The sequence below is a fragment of the Lontra canadensis genome, unplaced genomic scaffold (genome assembly GCF_010015895.1).
Source record: "Lontra canadensis isolate GAN:19392208 unplaced genomic scaffold, GSC_riverotter_1.0 scaffold121, whole genome shotgun sequence".
Classification (NCBI taxonomy): domain Eukaryota; kingdom Metazoa; phylum Chordata; class Mammalia; order Carnivora; family Mustelidae; genus Lontra; species Lontra canadensis.
The window spans coordinates 3,712,944-3,736,468 of NW_022631115.1; the positions used below are offsets into that span (position 1 = coordinate 3,712,944).

The following is a 23,525-nucleotide window of genomic DNA, read 5'->3' on the forward strand; positions in this document are numbered from 1 at the left end:
CATACATAAAAATCAACACAAAATGGATTAAAGACTTAAATGTAAGACCTGAAATATAAAACTCCTAAAAGAAAACATAAGCAAAGACCTTCTTGAAATTAGTCTTGGCAAAAATTTTTTGGCTAGGACATCCAAAACATAGGCAACAAAAGCCAGAAGAGACAAGGGGACCACATCAAACTAGAAAGTATCTGTACAACAAAGAAAATAATCAAGAAAATGAAATGCAATCTACAGAAAAAGAAAATTATTTGCAAATGATGTATCTAACAGTGGATTAACATCCAAAATACAGAAGTAACTAATACAACTCAATACCAAAAATACAAATAACTCTATTTAAAAATGGGCAAAATGTCCTAATAGACAGAAAAGAAGAAATTTAAATGACTAACAATTATATGAAAAGGTGCTCAACATCACTAATTATTAGGGACATATAAACCAAAATCTTTTTTTTTTTTTAAGATTTTGTTTATTTATATGGCAGACAGAGATCACAAGCAGGCAGAGAGGCAGGCAGAGAGAGAGGAGGAAGCAGGCTCCCTGATGAGCAGAAAGCCTGATGCAGGGTTTGATCCCAGGACCCTGAGAATATGACCTGGGCTGAAGGCAGAGACTTTAACCCACTGAGCCACCCAGGTGCCCCTAAACCAAAATCTTAATGAGATATCACCTCACACCTATTAGAATGGCTATTATCAAAAAGACAAAAGATAATAATGTTGGCAAAAAGGTGGAGAAAAGGGAACCTTTGTGCCCTGCTGGGGGCAATGTAATTTGGGACAGACAATATGGGAAACAATATGGACATTTCTCAAAAAATTAAATAGAATTATCATATTATCCAACAATCCCAATCTTGGGTATATTTCCAAATGAAATGAAATGAACTGAGTGAAAATATGTCTGCACTCTCATGTTCATTGCAGCATTATTCACAGTAGTCAAGATATAGAATAAACCTTACTGTCCTTTGACAGATGAATGGATAAAGAAAATGTTATACACACACATAATGAAATGTTATTTACGCTAATAAAAAAGAGCATCTTGTCATTTGTGATATGGGTGGAACTGAAGGATATTATGCTAAGTAAAATAAGCAAGACACAGGAAAAAAAAAATACTGCCTGATCTAACTCACATGTGGCATCTACAATAGTCAAATCCTGAAGCACAAAGTAGAATTGTGATTGCCAGAGGTTTGGGGGAGGGAAAACGAGATGATGTTAGTCAAAAGGTATAAAATTTCAGTCATATAAGATGAATAATGATCTATTATATAATGTGATTGATGATAGTTGACAACACTGTTTAGAATAATTAAAATAAAATTTCTCCCCACCCCCAAACACAATGGTAGTTATGTAGAAGTGATGATATGCTAATTACCTTGATTTTGACATTCTTTTCACAATGTATACATGTATCAAAACATCAATTCATATCTTAAATACATATAATTTTATATGCCAAAGATATCATGATAAAACTACTAGAAATAAAAAAGAAGGTTACCCCAGCATTTAAACTATGGGTCAAAAAAAATTAAATATGGAAGCTGTTACAGTGTTTCTTTTCTCTTGAAAATGGTTTAAAAGTGATAAAAATGGTTTAGACAGTAGATGCATATCTTTTCATATACAATAATAAGTAATTGCTAATAAAACATGCTTTAACTTAATAATATTATGTACATTCCTAGTTACAAGACAAATGCATTATAACCAGAGCTTATTTAACAATTTGTTTGGGGAACATGATTGAGTTGCCACAAGTATTACAAAATTAAAAGTTCTATATAGCATTTAACTTTTTGGTTGTGAAAAGTTCTCAGAAATATTGAAAAAAGTCATGTAGATTTACCTAGGAGTTGGGGAATTTACTTTTTTACGTTTTTGTTTTTGTTATTTTTTTTATGGGTATATGAGAACAATGTCATATTACAAAACCCCATTATACTTTTTTCTCTGAAAACAGAAATAAATTCTCATAAATTCTCACTTCATTACTCAGAAAGCTTAATAAATTTGCCATCTGTTTTCCAGAGCCTCATTAAACTTCTCAGAACTTTCCTAGTAGAACAGGGAAATGGTTCCCAGTTGAAGTAATGAGCAAATTGTAGCTATTGAACAATTTACCAAAAATCTCATTTTATCGCTATTGGGAACTTTAAAAAAGTGGCTTATATCTGTTGTAAATATGACACTAGTATATGAAGGATTACTAACATTTTCTTATAGTCATTCCTACTAAATTTTCTAACCATATATATTTTCCTTTACTACTTCTAATATCTTGTTTTTGTATTTATGTACATGTATTTTTAAAATTATAATTTGATATAATATGGCCAGACAATCCTCTGACTTCAAAACAGGTTGTCTTTGAAAAACATCAATGAGGCTTTATTCGTTGAACTCAGTAACAATTTCCCTCAAAAGAAACACTTAAAATATTGCCTAAATTAGTCTGTACAGCATATTAATCCTAAGTTGCTAAACTTGAGATCTGGAAGCCATGGTAGTGCTTTTTTTGCACAGTATAATAAAATAAAGAAAAAAAGCAATTGCTTTTCTATTTAGTGGAACAGTGCAGAGTATAGAAACTCATTTCCATTGATTTGCTCATTGGAGTCTTTTCCCCCAAACCATTTCCTGCCCCCAGTTTCCACAATCTCAGAGGCACTATGCTGCTGGAGGATAACTTTTCACAAATGTTAGGTTTAGTAAGACTTAAATAAAAAAATCAAGAATTGACTTCCAGCAATGCCACTTTTAGCTAATCTGTATATATCTTCATTTTCTCATTATAAATTGTGGATAAAAGTCCTGTCTTAAAAGATTTGTGTAGGGACAACATATTTTGTGGTTTGATGGTAAAGATTGAATATATAACACAATAGATGGAATATTTTGTATGCTCAGTGTCTGCCAAAGATGCTACTTAAGAATTCATGGTGTGCTGGTTTTCTTTTTGGAGAATGACTGGCAATTTAAGTGAATTTATATTTATATTTAGCACTGAGTTCTCATAGATGAGGAAGTTAAATATTCACACACTTGGGTAGGTATTTGAGATGAAGGAATTCCCTCTGCTTTAGAAATGAAGGAGCATCTTCCTATTCTGCTTTTCACAATTTCTGACTTTTTTTTTTTTTTTTTGGCATCTGGAATGAAAGATTTTATAAAATTCCAAGATTCTCTTCCTTTCACTGCAAATTATTGACAACACCAGCTGTTTAGACCATGGACAAAAACAAATGAGGCTAGGGCAGGGATACCTACATAGTAGTGCTGGTCCTGCATCCATCCATGTTTTGTAGTGCTTCATACTGTAAAAGAAACTGAAGCATCAGTAGATTGATCAGGGGAAAATTGAAGTCATTTGTGTGTGTGTACATAATTTATATACCCCTTGTTTTATCTGAAATGTTTTTTCAAACTACTGATTGGATTATGAAAAGAAATATGTGGTAAAGGAGATACCTGGGCTTATGCTTCTACTTTTAAAAGAACTTCTAAACTCCTGGGAATCACTGAGGATTCCAAACCATTTTTATTTCCTATTGAGATTTCTTTTTCTTTGTACATAATTTATTTTTCAAGTCTTCTATTTTCTCTTTAGGCATATTGAACTTGGTCATGTGTGCTAGGAGTCAAAAACACTTCTTAACTTGCTAACCTATAAATTTAAATTGACATCTTTAATGTAAAACAAATACATTAACTGCCTCTAAAATAAGTAACTGTCAAGGGGAAATGTTCATGGTGTGATATATTTGTTTTCCATTTTGCCAAAAGTCACCATTTACTTATAGAAGGAAAGTTCCTAGATTTTTATTTTATTGATGTAAGTAAAAACATTTTGAAAATCAAAATTTTAATAATAAAGTTACACATGGGGTACCTGGGTGGCTCAGTGGGTTAAGGCTCTGCCTTCCACTCAGGTCATGATCTCAGGGTCCTGGGATCGAGTCCCACATTGGGCTCTCTGCTTGGCGGGGAGCCTGCTTCCCCCTGTCTCTCTGCCTGCCTCTCTGCCTACTTGTGATCTCCCTCTGTCTGTCAAATAAATAAATAAAATCTTAAAAAAAAAAAAAAGATACACGTGAAAGCATTTTCTAGGCAGTAAAATAACTTAAAATAGTGTATAGTAACCAGGTACTGTATTGTCTTCTCTTAATAAGGAAATAGATCAAAAATTATAATAATCATGAAATCATTTGAAAATGGGAAAAATTGAATTTTGATCTGAAAAATTATTTGATTGTGAAAACAGGTGCTATATAATTGTTCATAATATGTACATATTTAGAGTCTTTTAGATTTTCATTATGATCAACTGTTTAAATTGTCCCGTATGAGTTTCTTAAGTGCATAAGTCATGTTTTCTTCAAATTTATGGTCCCAGTGAATATCAATACATCATCTGGTATGTTGTTATTCACTGAATAACTTAATTTTAGAGAAATGGTATAAATGTGGTAATAACATATATCAGTATCTTATTCTTTTAATTAACTTAAGGAATGACACAAGATATTACTAAATAAGATTCTATTACATCAAGATCCTAGAAGTACTTAAGCCTTTGAAAATAAGCAGATTAATATAGATTGACAATTAAATGAGTTTTTATTTTTATTCACCAAGCCTTATAATTAAAAGTCAGGAAACCAAGATAATTAATAAATCAATAATCCAAACCACATAAAAATTGCAAATCACTGTACTTTAAAACATCTTATAAAATCAAATATAAATGTGGGTTGGATTTCTAGAATGGGAAAATAAAACCTTCTAAAATGGCACTTCTCTGGAAAAATAATGAAAAATCAGTCAAAATTATCAGGATTAAATTTTTCAGAACTTTAAAGTAACCATATGTTTGCAATAACTGTAAAGTATTCATTACAGACAAAGCAAACATAAAACAAACAGCTTAGAAAACTTGACAGCTATGAAAAACAGTACCCCTGAAGCCACTGGAGAGTACAGACTGGGCTTAGAGTCTCTCAAAAAGCCTATCCCAGGAAAATTGTAATTATTTGATCTTATTTGATCTATCGGGAAGCTCCATGGAAAAGCACATTTGTAGTACTTTTCATAACTTGACATGACTCAAACCATGTTCATTGAGAAAACCCAACACCAAGGAATTTATTGGTATTTATTGAAAACAATCAGAAGCACATTATAATTACCTGAGTTGGTGATTTTAGTAGTGGCAAACAAAAAGCTAAGGAAACCTTAAAACTAAGATCTGAGGAATAAGGGGCATTGAAAAACTCTAATTATCTTCCTGAGAACTATAATGACATATGGTTAGGCAAAGCTGTGTGCATGACCTAATGTCTCAGCCCTGTTGAGTCAGACTATTATAACACTGGACCACTAAGAGACTTTATTGGCAATGGTGATGGGAAATACAGTCTTTAGAGAATTATGAATTATATCAGGAAAGTCACTAAAAAACAAAAAAAAAAAAATGAAAAGGAAGGAAGGATGAACAATAACAAACTATCAAACTGCCTCAGATACCAGGGAAGGATGAGAATCTTTTTTCCAAAGTACGTTATTGAAATGTCCAGTTTTAAATAAAAATTATGATACATTTAAAGAATCAAGAAATTGTGGCACTTATATAAGAAAATTAACTATTAGTAAGAACTTTCCCTGAGGAAATCCAGCTATTGGACTTAATAGACAAAAATTTAGAATTATCTACTGCATACATGTTCAAAAGGCTAATGGAAACCATGCTCAAAGAATTAAAATAAAATGTGATGTGTCTCATGAAATGGAAAATGTCAAAAAAGACATAGAAATAATAAAGAGAATCAAATCAATTTTTATCATGTAAAAGTGCAATAACAAATAAAGAATTTCCTTGGAGGTATTAAACAAAAGATTTGAACTTGAACAGAGAATGAGAGAACTTGAAGAGTTCAATATACGTCAATCTCACTAAATCAACTGAGATTATCCAATCTAGGGAACAGAAAATGAGAAAATGAGTAAAAATGAACAGATCCTCAGAAACTTAAATGTGTGACAGCATCAATCACATACATAATGGGAATCTAAGGAAAGCGGGGATAAAGGGGGAAGAATGACTATTTGAAGAAGTAAAACAGCTGAAAACTTCTCAAATATGATGAAAAGCATTAACCTCCAAATCCCGGAAATTCAGTGAATTCCAAGTATGATAAACCCACAGAGAAACAAACATCGTGATTGAACTTTGAAAAGCCCAAGTAAAGAATTTTGAAAGCAGCAAGAGAATGATTCCAACAGTACTTGGGATCACTAATAAGGGTAACAGCTGATTTCTAAAAGTAAGCGAGAGAGACCACATGGCACTAGAATAACATATTTAAGTCCTGAAACGAAGATTAGCAAACAAGAGTCCTTTATATAGCCAAATTTCCCTTCAAAAATGAAGAGGAAATTAATTAAATCTTTACTAGATTAAGCAACAACAACAGAGTTTGTCACTAGTAGATCTACACTATAGGAAATGTTCTTCAGAATAAAATAAAAGAATAGTAACTTGAATCAACATGAAGAAATCAAGCATACTTTTAAAGCTAATTCCATAATTAAATATAATTGACAGTATAAATACATTTTGTTTGTAATTCTTCTATTCTTCTTACTGATTTAAAAGATCACTGCATAGGGGCTCCTGGGTGGCTCAGTGGGTTAGGCCGCTGCCTTCAGCTCAGGTCATGATCTCAGGGTCCTGGGATCCAGTCCCAGGTCGGGCTCTCTGCTCAGCGGGGAGCCTGATGCTCTCTCTCTCTCTCTCTCTGCCTGCCTCTCTGTCTACTTGTGATCTCTCTGTGTCAAATAAATAAATAAATAAAATCTTTAAAAAAAAAGATCACTGCATAAAATAAAAATTATAAAACTGTCACTGGGTTTACAATTTACAAAGCTGTAATATGTAAGACAATAGCATAAAGGAAGGGGGAGACACCAGAGGTATATTGGAACAAATTTTTAAATACTATTGAATTAAATTGGTATTGATCCAAACCAGATTGTTCTAAATTGTTAATTGTATTCTCCAGAATAAAAGATAACTAAATATATAGTAAAATAACAAGTGAATTAAAATTATATATGCATACACACATAAAAGAAGGCAGTGATAGAGGAATAAAAGAATAAAATATATTGTAAACAAATAGCAAATGATAGACATAAATTATACTTTATGTATAATACATTTAAAGTAAATATACATATATTTTTTATTCATTTTTTTTAATTTATTTTCAGCATAACAGTATTCATTGTTTTTGTACCACACCCAGTGCTCCATGCAGTCCATGCCCTCTCTAATACCCACCACCTGGTTCCCCCAACCTCCCACCCCCCCACCTCTTCAAACCCTTCAGATTGTTTTTCAGAGACCATAGTCTCTCATTGTTCACCTCCCCTTCCAATTTCCCCCAACTCCCTTCTCCTAACTCCCCATGTCCTCCATGCTATTTGTTATGCTCCACAGATAAGTGAAACCATATGATAATTGACTCTCTCTGCTTGACTTATTTCACTCAGCATCATCTCTTCCAGTCCCGACCAGGTTGCTACAAAAGTTGGGTATTCATCCTTTCTGATGGAGGCATAATACTCCATAGTGTATATGGACCACATCTTCCTTATCCATTCTTCCATTGAAGGGCATCTTGGTTCTTTCCACAGTTTGGCACCGTGGCCGTTGCTGCTATAAACATTGGGGTACAGATGGCCCTTTTTTTCACTACATCTGTATCTTTGGGGTAAATACCCAGTAGTGCAATTGCAGGGTCATAGGGTAGTTCTAGTTTTAATTTCTTAAGGAATCTCCACACTGTTCTCCAAAGAGGCTACACCAACTTACATTCCCACCCCTTTCTCCACATCCCCTCCAACACATGTTGTTTTCCTGTCTTGCTAATTTTGGCCATTCTAACTGGTGTAAGTTGATATCTCAATGTGGTTTTAATTTGAATCTCCCTGATGGCTAGTGATGATGAACATTTTTTCATGTGTCTGATAGCCATTTGTATGTCTTCATTGGAGAAGTGTCTGTTCATATCTTCTGCCCATTTTTTGATATGATTCTCTGTTTTGTGTGTGTTGAGTTTGAGGAGTTCTTTATAGATCCTGGATATCAATCTTTTGTCTGTACTGTCATTTGCAAATATCTTCTCCCATTCCGTGGGTTGCCTCTTTGTTTTCTTGACTGTTTCCTTTGCTGTGCAGAAGCTTTTGATTTTGATGAAGTCCCAAAAGTTTATTTTGGCTTTTGTTTCCTTTGCCTTTGGAGACATATCTTGAAAGAAGTTGCTGTGGCTGATATCGAAGAGATTACTGCCTATGTTCTCCTCTAGGATTCTGATGGATTCCTGTCTCACGTTGAGGTCTTTTATCCATTTTGATTTTATCTTTGTGTACGGTGTAAGAGAATGGTTGAGTTTCATTCTTCTACATATAGCTGCCCAGTTTTCCCAGCACCATTTATTGAAGAAACTGTCTTTTTTCCACTGTATATTTTTTCCTGTTTTGTCAAAGATTAACTGACCATAGAGTTGAGGGTCCATATCTGGGCTCTCTACTCTGTTCCACTGGTCTATGTGTCTGTTTTTATGCCAGTACCATGCTGTCTTGGTGATCACAGCTCTGTAGTAAAGCTTGAAATCAGGTAACATGCTGCCCCCAGTTTTATTTTTGTTTTTCAACATTTCCTTAGCAATTTGGGGTCTCTTCTGGTTCCATACAAATTTTTGGATTATTTGCTCCAGCTCTTTGAAGAATACTGGTGGAATTTTGATTGGAATGGCATTAAAAGTATAGATTGCTCTAGGCAGTATAGACATTTTAACAATGTTTATTCTTCCGATCCAAGAGCATGGAATGGTCTTCCATCTTTTTGTGTCTTCTTCAATTTCATGAGTGTTCTGTAGTTTCTCGAGTACAGATCCTTTACCTCTTTGGTTAGGTTTATTCCCAGGTATCTTATGGTTCTTGTTGCTATAGTAAATGGAATCAATTCTCTAATTTCCCTTTCAGTATTTTCATTGTTAGTGTATAAGAAAGCCACTGATTTCTGTACATTGACTTTGTATCCTGTTGTGTTACTGAATTGTTGTATGAGTCTAGTAGTTTGGGGGTGGAGTCTTTTGGGTTTTCCATATAAAAAATCATGTCATCTGCGAAGAGAGAGAGTTTGACTTCTTCATTGCCAATTTGGATACCTTTTATTTCTCTTTGTTGTCTGATTGCTGTTGCTAGGACGTCTAATACTATGTTGAACAAGAGTGGTGAGAGTGGGCATCCTTGTCGTGTTCCTGATCTCAACGGGAAGGCTGCAAGCTTTTTCCCATTGAGGATGATATTTGCTGTGGGTTTTTCATAGATAGATTTGATGAAGTTCAGGAATGTTTCCTCTATCTCATACTTTGAAGCGTTTTAATCAGGAACGGATGCTGGATTTTGTCAAATGCTTTTTCTGCATCAATTGAGAGGACCATGTGGTTCTTCTCTCTTTTCTTATTAATTTGTTCCATCACATTGATTGATTTGCAAATGTTGAACCATCCTTGTAGCCCAGGAATGAATCCCACCTGGTCATGGTGGATAATCTTTTTAATGTGCTGTTGAATCCTGTTTGCTAGGATCTTGTTGAGAATCTTAGCATCCATATTCATCAGTGATATTGGTCTGAAATTCTCTTTTTGGTAGGGTCTTTGCCTGGTTTGGGGATCAGGGTAATGCTGGCTTCATAGAAAGAGTTGGAAGTTTTCCTTCTGCTTCAATTTTTTGAAACAGCTTCAGGAGAATAGGTGTTATTTCTTCTTTGAAAGTTTGGTAGAATTCCCCAGGGAATCCGTCAGGTCCTGGGCTCTTGTTTTTTGGGAGGTTTTTGATCACTGCTTCAATCTCGTTACTAGATATTGGTCTATTTAGGTTGTCGATTTCTTCCTGGTTCAATTTTGGGAGTTTATAATTTTCCAGGAATGCATCCATTTCATCTAGGTTGCTTAGCTTATTGGCATATAACTGTTCATAATAACTTCTGATGATCGTTTCTACTTCCTTGGTGTTAGTTGTGATATCTCCCTTTTCATTCATAATTTTATGAATTTGGGCTTTCTCTCTTTGGATTAGTGTGGCCAATGGTTTATCGATCTTATTGATTCTTTAAAAAAAACAGCTTCTAGTTTCATTGATACGTTCTACTGTATCTCTGGTTTCTACCTCATTGATCTCAGCTCTAATCTTGATTATTTGCCTTCTTATGTGTGGAGTTGGTTTGATTTGTTGTTGATTCTCTAGTTCTTTAAGGTGTAGAGACAGCTGATGTATTCTGGATTTTTCAAATTTTTTTGAGGGAGGCTTGGATGGCTATGTGTTTCCCCCTTAGGACTGCCTTTGCTGTATCCCATAGGTTTTGGACCAAAGTGTCTTCATTCTCATTGGTTTCCATGAATTGTTTAAGTTCTTCTTTGATCTCCTGGTTGATCCAAGCATTCTTAAGCAAGGTGGTCTTTAGCTTTCAGGTGTTTGAGTTCCTTCTGAACTTTTCCTTGTGATTGAACTCCAATTTCAAAGCATTGTGATCTGGGAATATGCAGGGAATAATCTCAGTCTTTTGGTATCAGTTAAGTCCTGATTTGTGACCCAGTATGTGGTCTATTCTGGAGAAGCTTCCATGTGCACTTGAGAAGAATGAGTATTCTGTTGTTTTATGGTGGAATGTTCTGTATATATCTATGAGGTCCATCTGGTCCAATGTGTCTTTCAATGCTCTTGTTTCTTTATTGATTTTCTGCTTCGATGATCTGTCTATTTCTGAGAGAGGCATGTTAAGATCTCCTACTATTAATGTATTCATATCAATATGACTTTTTATCTTAATTAACAGTTTTCTTATGTAATTGGCTGCTCCCATATTGGGGGCATAGATATTTACCATTGTTAGATCATCTTGGTGGATAGTCCCTTTAAGAGTTATGTAGTGTCTTTCTGTATCTCTGACTAGAGTCTTTAGCTTAAAATCTAATTTATCTGATATGAGAATCACTACCCCGGCCTTCTTTTGAGGCCCATTGGCATGAAAGATGCTTCTCCATCCCTTCACTTTCAGTCTGGGTGTATCTTTAGGTTCAAAATGGGTCTCTTGTAGACAACATATGGATGGGTCCTGTCATTTTATACAATCTGCAACCCTGTTTCATTTTATGGGCGCATTTAGGCCATTCACATTGAGAGTGATTATTGATAGATACATTTTTATTGACATCGTGTTACCTTTGAAGTCTTTCTTTCTGTAGATTGTCTCTATATTTCTATTCAATGCTATTCGTAGGATTTTTCCTCTTTTAGAGAACCCCCCTTAATATTTCCTGAAGTGTTGGCTTGGTGGTTGCATAGTCTTTTAAGCCTTGCCGGTCTTGGAAACTCTTTATCTCTCCATCCATTTTGAATGTCAGTCTTGCTGGATAAAGTATTCTTGGCTGCATGTTCTTCTCATTTAGTGCCCTGAATATATCTTGCCAGCCCTTTCTGGCTTGCCAGGTCTCTGTGGACAGGTCTGACATTATTCTGATGGGTTTTCCTCTGTAAGTAAGGAGCCTCTTTGTCCTAGCGACTTTCAAGAGATTGTAACTACAATTATGATTCCTCAATTTGACTACGAGGTGCCTTGATGTTTTTCTGGAATCTATAATCTTGGGTGGAGACCGTTCGGCCTCTAGTACATGAACACTGGTTCCATTCACGAGATTGAGAAAATTTTCATGAAGAACTTGTTCCGCTATATCTTCTAGACTTCTTTCTTTCTCCTCCCCTTCAGGGATTCCAGTAATTCTGACAGTGGAACATTTCTTGGCGTCATTTATTTCCCTGATTCTGTTTTCATGGTTTTTAAGCTGTTTGTTCCAGGCTTCCTCTTGATCCTTTCTCTCTATCTGTTTGTCCTCCAGATCACTAATTCTATCTTCTGTTTCAGTTACCCTAGCTTTGAGAGAATTTAGATTAGATTGGAACTCATTGAGAGCATTGTGAACCTCAGCCCTGGTAGCTTTTCGTTCTGCCCTAACATTGTGAACATCCTGTCTGGCTGCTTTCAGCTCGGCCCTAATCAATTCCGTTTGGTCATCCATGGCTTTCTCCAACCTAGCTATTGCCTGGATAATTGTTAGCTTGAATTCTCTTTCTGACATATTGTCTATGTTGATAGCCATTAGCTCTGTTGCAGAAGATCCATCCTCTGTATTTTTCTTCTGTTGGGCATTCCTCCTCCTTCCCACTGGCGTCTTCTGCCCCTGTAGAGATCCAGATGTGTATAATTCTGATCTCAGGCTGATTTCATGGGTGATCAGAGTTCTTTGGTAGGTAATCAGCTCACTTTAAAGTACAGGTTGAAAAGGCGCCTCCTCCTACTTCCCCGCGATCTTGTCCCTCTTAAAGTAAATATATTAAGCATTCCACACAAAAAACAGATTAGAAAAATGAATTAAAAAAAAATTCTTGAGGTGATAACCTCAAGAAAAATGCTTTAGATTTGTAATTAAGCTTTATTAATTAATAAATTAATTTTAACTTATACCATTTTTTTCAGGTTTTAAAACTACATTTTGAGTTAAATCTTATGTGCAGTATAAGATCTCGTCTAGTTTCATTCTTTTGCATATGACAGTTGTTGGGGTCTGTTATCAAAGGAATGAGACTGAGACAAAGTGAAAGTTATGTAAAGCTTTATTCTATGCCAAGCATTAGAAGTTAGACTGACCGGCTAGGGCCACATCCAAAGAGTGCAACCCTGTCCCAATCTCACAGGCTGGTTTTATAGAGCATAACCACAGACCACAAGGTACATGGTTTCTATTGCTAGGGCATTTACTCCCGGAATTGATACCCAGAACCAATACCAGGAACTGCTGGGATGTTTGGAACTGCTGGGGCATGCTTGGGCATTTAGAACTGCTGGGGTGTTTACTCCCGGAATGAAGTCCGTAGATGTAAACAACAATATGGCTACCCAGGTAATATGGAGTCGCTCTGGCTAAGCCGGCCCTAATAGTTAAACAGGTTTTATCATTAAATTGGCCCTAATACCATCCGGTTTCCCCAACACCATTTATGGAAGAAATTGTCCTTCCCTCATTGTATATTCTTGGCCCCTTTGTTTTAAATTAATTAAATATATATATGCTTAATTTTTTTTTTTTTGGATTCTCAATTCTATTGTATTGATGTGTGTGTCTGTTTTCATGCCCATACCACATCATTTTGACAATTATTTCTTTGTAAAAAGTTTGAATTCTGAGAGTGTGATCCTTCAGCTTTGTTCTTTCTAGAGATTGCTTTGGCTATTCAGGTCCTTTGTGGTTCCATAAAAATTTAAGCTCATTTGTCTTATCTTTATCAAAAATACCATTGGAATTTTGATGGGGATTACATTGGGTCTATATATTGCTTTGGGTAGCATGGACTTTTTTTTTTTTTTTTTTTAAGATTTTATGTATTTATTTTCAGAGAGAGAGAGAGCACAAGTTGAGGGGGAGGGACAGTTGGAGAGGGAGGAGCAGACTCTCTACCAAGCAGGGAACACAAGCCAGGCTTGATCTCAGGACCCCAAGATCAAGACCTGAGCCTAAGGCAGACACTTAACTGACTGAGCCACTCAGGTGCCCCATGGACATTTTAACAGTATTAATTCTTCTAATCCATGAGCACAGAATGTCTTTCCATTTATATGTGTCTTCAATTTCTTTCTCTCTGTTTTTTGGTGTCTAATGTACAGGTCATATACCTCAATGGTTATATTCATTCCTAGGTATTTTATTGTTTTTGAGTCAGTTGTAAAAGAGACTGTTTTCTTAATTTCTCTTTCTGACAGTTCTTTTAATAATGAACTACCGTGTATAGAAATGTAGCATATTTCTGTATATATTGATTTTGTACTCTGCAATTTTACTGAATTTGCCTATTGGTTCTAATCTATTTTTGGTAGAGTCTCTAGAATCTTCTTATATAATATCCTGTTATCAGCAATGTCTGGTCTAACATGGTCTAACATCCTTAAGGATGATCCTTCTTTATTGATTTTCTGTCTGGATGATCCATCCATTGATGTAAGTGATGTATTAAAGCCCCCTACTTTCATTGTATTGTTATTTCTTTCTTTAGAGCTTTTAATTTTTTTTAAGATTTTATTTATTTAGTTGAGAAAGAGAGAATGATAGATGGAGAGAGAGAGCATGAGAGGGAGGAGGATCAGAGGGAGAGGCAGACTCCCTACTGAGCAGGATTCAGGACTTGACTCTGGAACTCCAGGATCTTAACCTGAGCGGATCTTAACCTGAGCGGAAGGCAGTTGCTTAACCAACTGAGGTGCCCCATCCCTTTAGATCTTTTAGTATCTGCTGTATATATTTAGGTGCTTCCTAACTTCTTAAATAGTAGATAAATATTATTGATTTCACTTACTGATTCATTTCTCTGCTCATTTAAGAAAGAAAAACAGATTTCTCTAAAAGATTATTATCTAAACTTGCTCTTTTTTTTTTTTTCACTTAATCACTTGTGAACTGATTCCTATGGATCTTTTGCATCCATTTCTCCATTAAACTACTTTGTCAAGGTTAAAAATGTTAAATCCAATAGTCAATTTCCAGTTTTCATTTTACCAGACTCTCTGTTTTATCTATCTCTCTTCCTGTGGCAACTACCACTCTCTTTTCTTTGCTGGTTCTTCCCTATCTTTCCTAATTTTATATTGTAGGATCTCCAGGATTAACCCTTGATCCTTTTTTCTACATACCCTCCACACCTTGAATTTCTCACTCAGATCACAGATTTATTCTTTATCTCATCTATATGCCAACACATCCTAAATTTTATGCCAACCTTGATTTTTCCCTTAAGTCTACACTAATATATAGAGATATATAATTATCCTTGTCATTCTAATATGCTCTCAGATATAACGGGTCCAAAGCCAAAATCTTGGTCTTTCATGCCAAACCTGTTTTTTTTTTTTGTAATTCCTCCATTTTAGTAAATGACAACACTCTCCTTTCATTTGCTCAATCAAATATTTTCGAATCATCCTTGACTCAACTTTACTTAGAAATCCCATACCTTTCCTTATTAAAAATGTTATAATATTTCTCCTTTTTTCTATCTTATTTCAATAGAGCTCAGAATTATGATTTTTTTCAGAATTATAATTTTAAGACTTATGTCAATTCTTATCACTCTCTGCTCAAAAATCTCCCATGGTTTTCCATGTCACTCAGAGTCAAACTCATGAAGAGTCCATATGGCACTCCAAATTCTGACCTGTGTTATTTCTTTGACTTCATTTCCTATTAATTATTCCTTAATTCATTCAGTTCCCACAATAGCCCCTTGCTTTAATTCAAAGTATCCTAGAATATCTCTCAGGGCTTTTGAAATTACACATCTGTCTGGAATTGTTTGTTTTACAGACATTCAAATGGCTTATTCCTTTGTCCCCTTCAGATTTTTTACACATGCCAGTGAAGGTTTTCCTGTCTTGCAGCTCCTTCTACACTCTTCTCTCTTCTCTGCTTTGTTATCTTGACTGTACTTGTAAACATATTCAGTAATATTATATTTAATTTATTTATGCCCTTATATATTGTCTTTTGCCACCAGATTGTAAGACCCATCAAGACTTTTTTTGGTCTGTTTTGCTCAGTATTTAGATCTTTCCACCCAGAAAAAGACTAAAAGCATATTAAGCACACAATAAATATTCATTGGATGAATGAACGCTAAAAATTTTGAAGAGAACTTAAGTTTAGTGAAATTTATGGGGTTCAGAAGAACTTTATTACAAGGAGATAAATAATTTGATGGATGCCATTGTGGATGCTCAGCAGATAGACGGATATATAGGTCTAGGAGTCATATTAGAAATGAGTAAGAATATATATAGAAAGAAGTGATAATTGAAGCCCCAAGAAGGAATATAGTGGCCAAAAGTGAGTATTGAGACAGAAGAAAGATGAGTTGACATTGGTATCAAGAACCAAACTTGAACGCATCTCTGCCTCCTGCTTTCTCTTTTTACCTGTTATTTCCTCTCTACCCCTAACTCCCCTGAAAAAAGGTATAAACATTTTACAGTGCCAATCTACATCAAATAATTAAGTTACAATTTATAAGGCATGAATAATTGAGAATATTAACGTTTCTGAAAAATTTCTGTATAGATACATATCTATTTTTATAATCTCCAAATTAATAAAGATGTCGCAGAATTATTTTTGAAAAAAGTTGTTATATTTTTGCCTACTTGCAATATTCAAAATATTTTCCCCTTTATCAAGAGTGAATTGCATATTTTTGTTGCTTTCTTTTTTAATAGTACATAGGGACATTTCATATTTTCTAAAATTTTACCACCCTTTTCATATCTGATGCCCTTAATATGGATCAATATCAAAAGTAATTCAGAATCTTCATAATCTGGCTGCATAAAGAACAGGAGGACTTCAAAGTTAAGTTAAAGCAATAGAAAAGCTGCTAGTTGACAAGTAACATATCATAGTGCCACTGTAGTGGATTCTTAAGAATAAAGCTTCTGAAATAATTATGATGGAATAACTAAAATCATTTTTAGATTGAAGTATTTTAGGAAATTAGAATAGTTAAATCTTTCCTGCTTTCTAGAGTAAGTCAACATTTGCCAAAGGAAACTATGAAATACTGACATTTTGAAGGGAATTACTGAGAAAGCATAGGTATTTTATGTATATTATGTATATTTTACAGTACTATGAATGAATTTGTGTTGTGCTCTATTGTGCTTCTACTGCATGATCTGATAAACTATTCTGAAGGTGAATTATTTTGCTTAAATAATTTCCTGGTGCATAACACATATGATATCTCCCAATTGAATAGATACTTTGTATTGTTTTCCATCATCACACACTCCAAATTGCAAACACTATTACTAATGTGCATATAAATTGTAATTCTACATCTTTTATTATAAATATGAATTATATAGCAACAACTTTGTAGGCAATTTCATATGGTTTACTACCCTCTAGTTATCCTTTTTGTGATGTTTATCATACAGACTCCATTAAACATATGTATGAATTTGCCTTTCTCAACCCTCTTGGAATTAAAACATTTTATGGAACTACTGATGGTTTTCCATACCTGATCACCAAAGCTGATGTCAGCTTTTAAAATCTATCCTGAGCATCACCTCATGATTTTACAGTTAGTCTGACATCATTCCTGGATTGAAAATAATCAAAATAAAACAAAACAAAACTCTTATATATATATACATATATATATATATGTATATATATATATATATTTTTTTTTTTCCCCCAATGTGGTCCACAAATTTCCTTAAGGATCCAAATGTGAAACATATTTTAAAAAATCCAAATGATTAGTGGGCCTTGGCTGATTTTTTTTTTTAACAACCAAATACAACAAATTTAAACAACCAAATACAACAATTAAAATTAATTACATTTAGGATTAATGCATGCAGGATATTTTGGAATTGAACGATTTGGCTCCTAGTGCCATAAACATTCATAATCTTTCACTTTCAGCACTTCTTATTCAGTGACTTATGATAAATTGTAACTTATTCTAAGGAATAATAGAGAATATTGTTTTTTTGGGTTTTTTTTGGAACATAAATCAGTATTTATTTATTTTTATTTTTATTTTTTTTTCATTTTTTAAAATTTATTTTCAGCATAACAGTATTCATTGTTTTTGTACCACACCCAGTGCTCCATGCAATCCATGCCCTCTCTAATACCCACCACCTGGCTCCCCCAACCTCCCACCCCCCCACCTCTTCAAACCCTTCAGATTGTTTTACAGAGTCCATAGTCTCTCTTTGTTCACCTCCTCTTCCAATTTCCCCCAACTCCCTTTTCCCAACTCCCCATGTCCTCCATGCTATTTGTTATGCTCCACAAATAAGTGAAAACATATGATAATTGACTCTCTCTGCTTGACTTATTTCACTCAGCATCATCTCTTCCCGTCCCATCCATGTTGCTACAAAAGTTGGGTATTCATCCTTTCTGGATGGAGGCATAATTCTCCATAGTGTATATGGACCACATCTTCCTTATCCATTCTTCCATTGAAGGGCATCTTGGTTCTTTCCACAGTTTGGCAACCGTGGCCATTGCTGCTATAAACATTGGGGTACAGATGGCCCTTCTTTCACTACATATGTATCTTTGGGGTAAATACCCAGTAGTGCAATTGCAGGGTCATAGGGAAGTTCTATTTTTAATTTCTTGAGGATTCTCCACACTGTTCTCCAAAGAGGCTGCACCAACTTGCATTCCCACCAACAGTGGAATAGGGTTCCCCTTTCTCCACATCCCCTCCAACACATGTTGTTTCCTGTCTTGCTAAATTTGGCCATTCTAACTGGTGTAAGGTGATATCTCAATGTGGTTTTAATTAGAATCTCCCTGATGGCTAGTGATGATGAACATTTTTTCATGTGTCTGATAGCCATTTATATGTCTTCATTGGAGAAGTGTCTGTTCATATCATACAGCAATTCAGTAACGTGGCAGGATACAAAGTAAATGTACAGAAATCAGTGGCTTTCTTATACACTAACAATGAAAATACTGAAAGGGAAATTAGAGAATTGATTCCATTTACTATAGCAACAAGAACCATAAGATACCTGGGAGTAAACCTAACCAAAGAGGTAAAGGATCTGTACTCGAGAAACTACAGAACACTCATGAAAGAAATTGAAGAAGACACAAAAAGATGGAAGACCATTCCATGCTCTTGGATCAGAAGAATAAACATTGTTAAAATGTCTATACTGCCTAGAGCAATCTATACTTTTAATGCCATTCCAATCAAAATTCCACCAGTATTCTTCAAAGAGCTGGAGCAAATAATCCAAAAATTTGTATGGAACCAGAAGAGAATATTTTTAAAATTATTTCAATCCAAATCTATCATGTGAAATATGTATAGAGAGATTCAAAATATATTTTAAGCTACTCCAATGTTTTGTACTTTACCAAGAATAAAATTTTATTCTGATCAAATATATTTCTATTTAGCATTTATCAATACTGAAATGACTTTCACAGATAATAAAAATGCCTAGTATTTCTAGCTCTTAGACTGTCATGTTTTGAAGTAAATCTGTAATACATATGATATTTATATATTGAATAAAAATTTCTACAGTTTCTATACATTTGATGTATATATATATAGAAAGATTCAATGTATATTGATTCAAATCATGTTTATTGAGCTTGGAAAAAAACTCATTGTCTAGTTGTCTAGTTATTATCAACTTTTTAAAAGAAGTTGATTTTTATTTTATTTAAAGCATTTCTTTAACCCACTGAGCCACCCACGCGCCCCTATCTAAAGCATTTCTTTTTCCCTTTCAGGAGCTGGAATTTTCAAATCTATTTGCTGTTCTTCACTGCATTCATTCATTTTTTGCTGCCAAAGTAGCTTGTTTGGACCCTCTCTTTTTAGGCAATCAGGCTACCGCTTCTGCTGCTGCCAGCTCTGCTACTACAAGCAAAGCAAAGTACACAACTTGACATACCGAGATTTGCATCATCACTTACTATGACTGTATAAAGAAAATAAACATAATCATCATTTTAGACCCTGGAGAAACAATCATATCACCAAGTAAACAGTGAATTCAGTTTGAAATTTGAACAGAAAGCAAGGTCATAAGGGATCTCAAAAGCACTTCTATTTTGGAAGACATTGTGAATAATCTTAAGTGAACATAACAGCTTGTTCTCAGTTTATTTGTACCATCGAAAGTGAAGACAAAAGAATGAATGATTCAACGTATGTAAATAATATACAAATTGTAAGCTACCTATAAATAAAAGTACCACTTAAATGGTTATTTCTGTATTTTAGATTATTTTGTATGACAAATACATGTTGGGCCAGATCATGAACGAATGCCCTATCATTGAATTTTGAGTGATATAAAGAAGGCAAATAAACCACATGGCAGCGAAGAAAATAGCATGTAAAAAATTTCATCAAAGAAGAAAGCACTTTAATTTGCTAATGTAGATTTTCCTTGCATCCTCTTTCTGCAATATGACACTGGCATTCCAATTTTATCTTGTTGTCAACTATTCCTAAGATTTTCAAAAGAATAAATACATCGATTCTATGATAGTTACAATGTAAAATGTACTATTTTTCCTTAAATCACTGATATCAATGTTTTATTGCTGCTAGTGTCAACCAAATATGCTGACATGTGTTAATTTAATTATGAACCAAGAAAACATTCATGAACCTCTTGTTCTTTCCTTCATTTAAGAAGGTTTATACTTACCTAATGGGATTTGTTATCAAATTAAAGTTTCATAAATTTTCAGTGACCCCAAAAACTTTTGTAGAGAAAATAATACAAAAAATGTGGTATGAGAAACTCATACAATTCTTTGTATTCTAATCTACTAGTTAATCATGGACTGAAATGACCTTAGAGTGTAGTCTCAGTTTTACTTATTTCAGGAAAATGATATTTTCCCATTTTAGAAATATTTTATGAGAAAGTAAGGTGAGATATGAAAATACAATTTTTAATTTCTAGCTTACCATGTCGTAAAGGTGATTATATAATGCAAGACTATGTGGGTTATTTTAGTTATCTTGTCTTACTAAATGTGAAGAAGCTGGAAATTTGAAAGTATCAGAGGTATGGGCACCTGACTCAGACCCTGGTATTATATAACTATTGGTTTAAATGTGGAAAACACTGTCTGTCCTTTACTACAGCTGTACTGAGATCTGCTTTTAAACAACTAGCTGCCTATTAAAAAAAAAGAAAAAAATACTTTTTTTAAAAATTAACACATGTGTTCCCAACTAAATCAAACATAGATAGTTCCTTGTGAAGATGATGAACTATCCAATAAGGTGGTTTAATTTTCTTTTTTAAATAGGAAAAAAAAAGTACTCAAGAAGGAAACAAAATTATTTGCAAAAGGGACACATGATCATTATGCTTTAAAATTTACTAAACCATTTTCATAATCATCATAAATTATTTATACACTATGCATCTGGTTAATTCTTAAGCATGTTAAATTAAAAAGAAAAATTGAAGGTTCATCATTGTACCTGGCAAGAGTTAAGCTGGATCTAGGACACCTTACTAAAAGAACTATGGCTAGTTGGACACTACATAGTTTAAATATATTTTATCTTGACCATAAAATTAATTAATTATATTCATAATTGGGATGACACTGTGGAAATATTGCTTACTAAGTATTCACCAAATAGAATAGTCATTCTAAAGTCAGAAGTCCACCAAAAGCAGACTAGAGTAAGCCTCTGTTGAGCATATGGGGGAAGAGCAGAGGGAGGCATCTACCTTAGGGTCAGAAGCAGTAGTAGCCACTTCATTATAGAATCTCTGCTATGAGCTAGAGTTGTATCTTGGTGTGCCCCACATTGGGGTAACATTTATGTGTCCACAGTGTGATAATCTGGTCTATTAAGTAATATGAAGTGGGCTAGTTAGCCAAAAGGAAAAAAAAATAGTTTTAAAACTTAAATACCTGTTATATAATCATTTTTAATAAATAAAATATCAGATTTTTGTAAAAGCTCCATTTTAAATATACAAAAAAACAATTTAATCAAATACCCTTTTTCATTATATCATAAAAATCTTCTAGTCTGTGCTTATGTGTATGATGAAGGAAAAGGTGCACAATGAGATATGTATGGGTATATATCTCCTTGTACAACACACACACACATATACATGTGTGTATATGTATATAATAAAATGCTACCCTCAAAATATATTAGAATTATTAGAATATATTTCAAGTAATATATTTAATATACTTTAAATTTACACTGTAAATTGTAACTTGAATTAAAATTTATGATAATACAATATTGTGTTTATTTTTGATACCATTGATAAAAAGCTAACAGGCCTAAATTACTATCCAACATTAGTGGAGCACCTACTTATTAGAAAAATATTATTCTGATGTTCATCAGTTATAGTATTTAACATTTCCTTTACAGTGGAATGATTAACCACTGTCATTTGTTATAACTTGGACTATTTAAATGAGAAAGCTTAAAAATGAACAAAATAATCAGACAAATCTCCATTTCTCATGTAATTTATGTTTAGGTGCATGAGATTTATTCATGAAATCCTAATTTGTACTAGAGCACATTTTAATAGCTGAATGCTTATTTATGTGTTAACCCCTCCAGTGCCTTGGGATATGTGTGTATGTGTGTGTGTGTGTGTGCACATTATACATATATATGTATGTATATACATACATATATATAAACATATGTATATATGCACATACATATATATGCACATTAAAGGATTCATTCTAGTGTACATAGTGCAAGCTCAAGGGGAATATTATATTATAGGTACTTAAGTCAGAGAAGGAAGTTCAAATATCATTTGAAGTCTTTGTTAACTATTATAATAATGTATTTTGCCTGAAAAGAATAATAATTAATTAAAGCTGAAGTATATTGAAGCAGGGGCATTTTTAATTTGTTATATTGCAACAAATATTTATTTAAGAAATACTTTAAGATAATGTAAGTGTAACATATACCCCAACATTTATCATCCAACGCTATTTTAAAGGGAGAATAACTAGCTAATCATTTTTGCCCTTTTTTCAGGCAGGTACCAAATTAGAGTTTTAAAGTCTTTGCTCACAAAACTGGCATTAAACAGGAAGAAAAGTAATTACTTGAAAATAAATATCAAGTTCATATTAACCATATTAGCAGAGAAACTTTCCTTTGGGTGCATTGGTTTTAGATGGACATTTTCTTCATTTACGAGGACAAAACTTGTTCATAAACTCTGTTTACATGATATGCTGGGTTTGCAAGAAGGTTGTTTTCTTATTGTGGAAAAGTAATAATCTTAACAATTATTTGAGTTACTGCTAGAAATCAGCAGGTGGAGAAGCTTTAAAAGCACAAGGATAATCTTGTGCTTAACTTTTTAAGGTAAGTGTACATGTTCCGAATTAATAACAAACATTTTGCTACTCTTAATAGTGCTGTATTCATGAGCTCTTCTTAAGGAATTGCTTTATTCATACCTCTAAAACTCTTGTTTATGATTTATTCTTATTCCTTAACACTTTAAAATCATAATTCACTTATTTGCACATTTGAAGTTGCTTTTGAAGATAAACAAAATATTATAAATGTTATATATTTTATACATATTAAAAATGCAATGAAAATACCAGAAATATGAAATGTAAATATATTTATTTCATTTTTAATTGTTTTGGTGGATGTTTGTAAAATGTAAATTAATATCTGTGACAAAAAATTTGTCACTTTGTTCTTTAAGTTCATTAATGTATCACTAATAAAACTGTACCTTTTTTAATGAAGCATACTGGAAAATAAAAACAAATACTTTTTACTACATTT

At 33.5% G+C, this 23,525-nt stretch overlaps 1 protein-coding gene across 4 annotated transcripts in view; it reads left to right on the top strand.

Annotated features, from left to right (window-relative positions):
- SNTG1 (syntrophin gamma 1) overlaps positions 1-20,827 on the top strand; it is an 890,620-nt gene extending 869,793 nt beyond the window's left edge. For all 4 annotated transcript variants that reach the window (XM_032841184.1, XM_032841181.1, XM_032841185.1 and 1 more), the window contains one exon: positions 19,469-20,827. In XM_032841184.1, the coding sequence (XP_032697075.1) occupies positions 19,469-19,627 (159 nt within the window). In that variant the 3' untranslated portion in view covers positions 19,628-20,827. The remainder of the gene's footprint in view (positions 1-19,468) is intronic.
- The last annotated feature ends 2,698 nt before the right edge of the window (positions 20,828-23,525 follow it).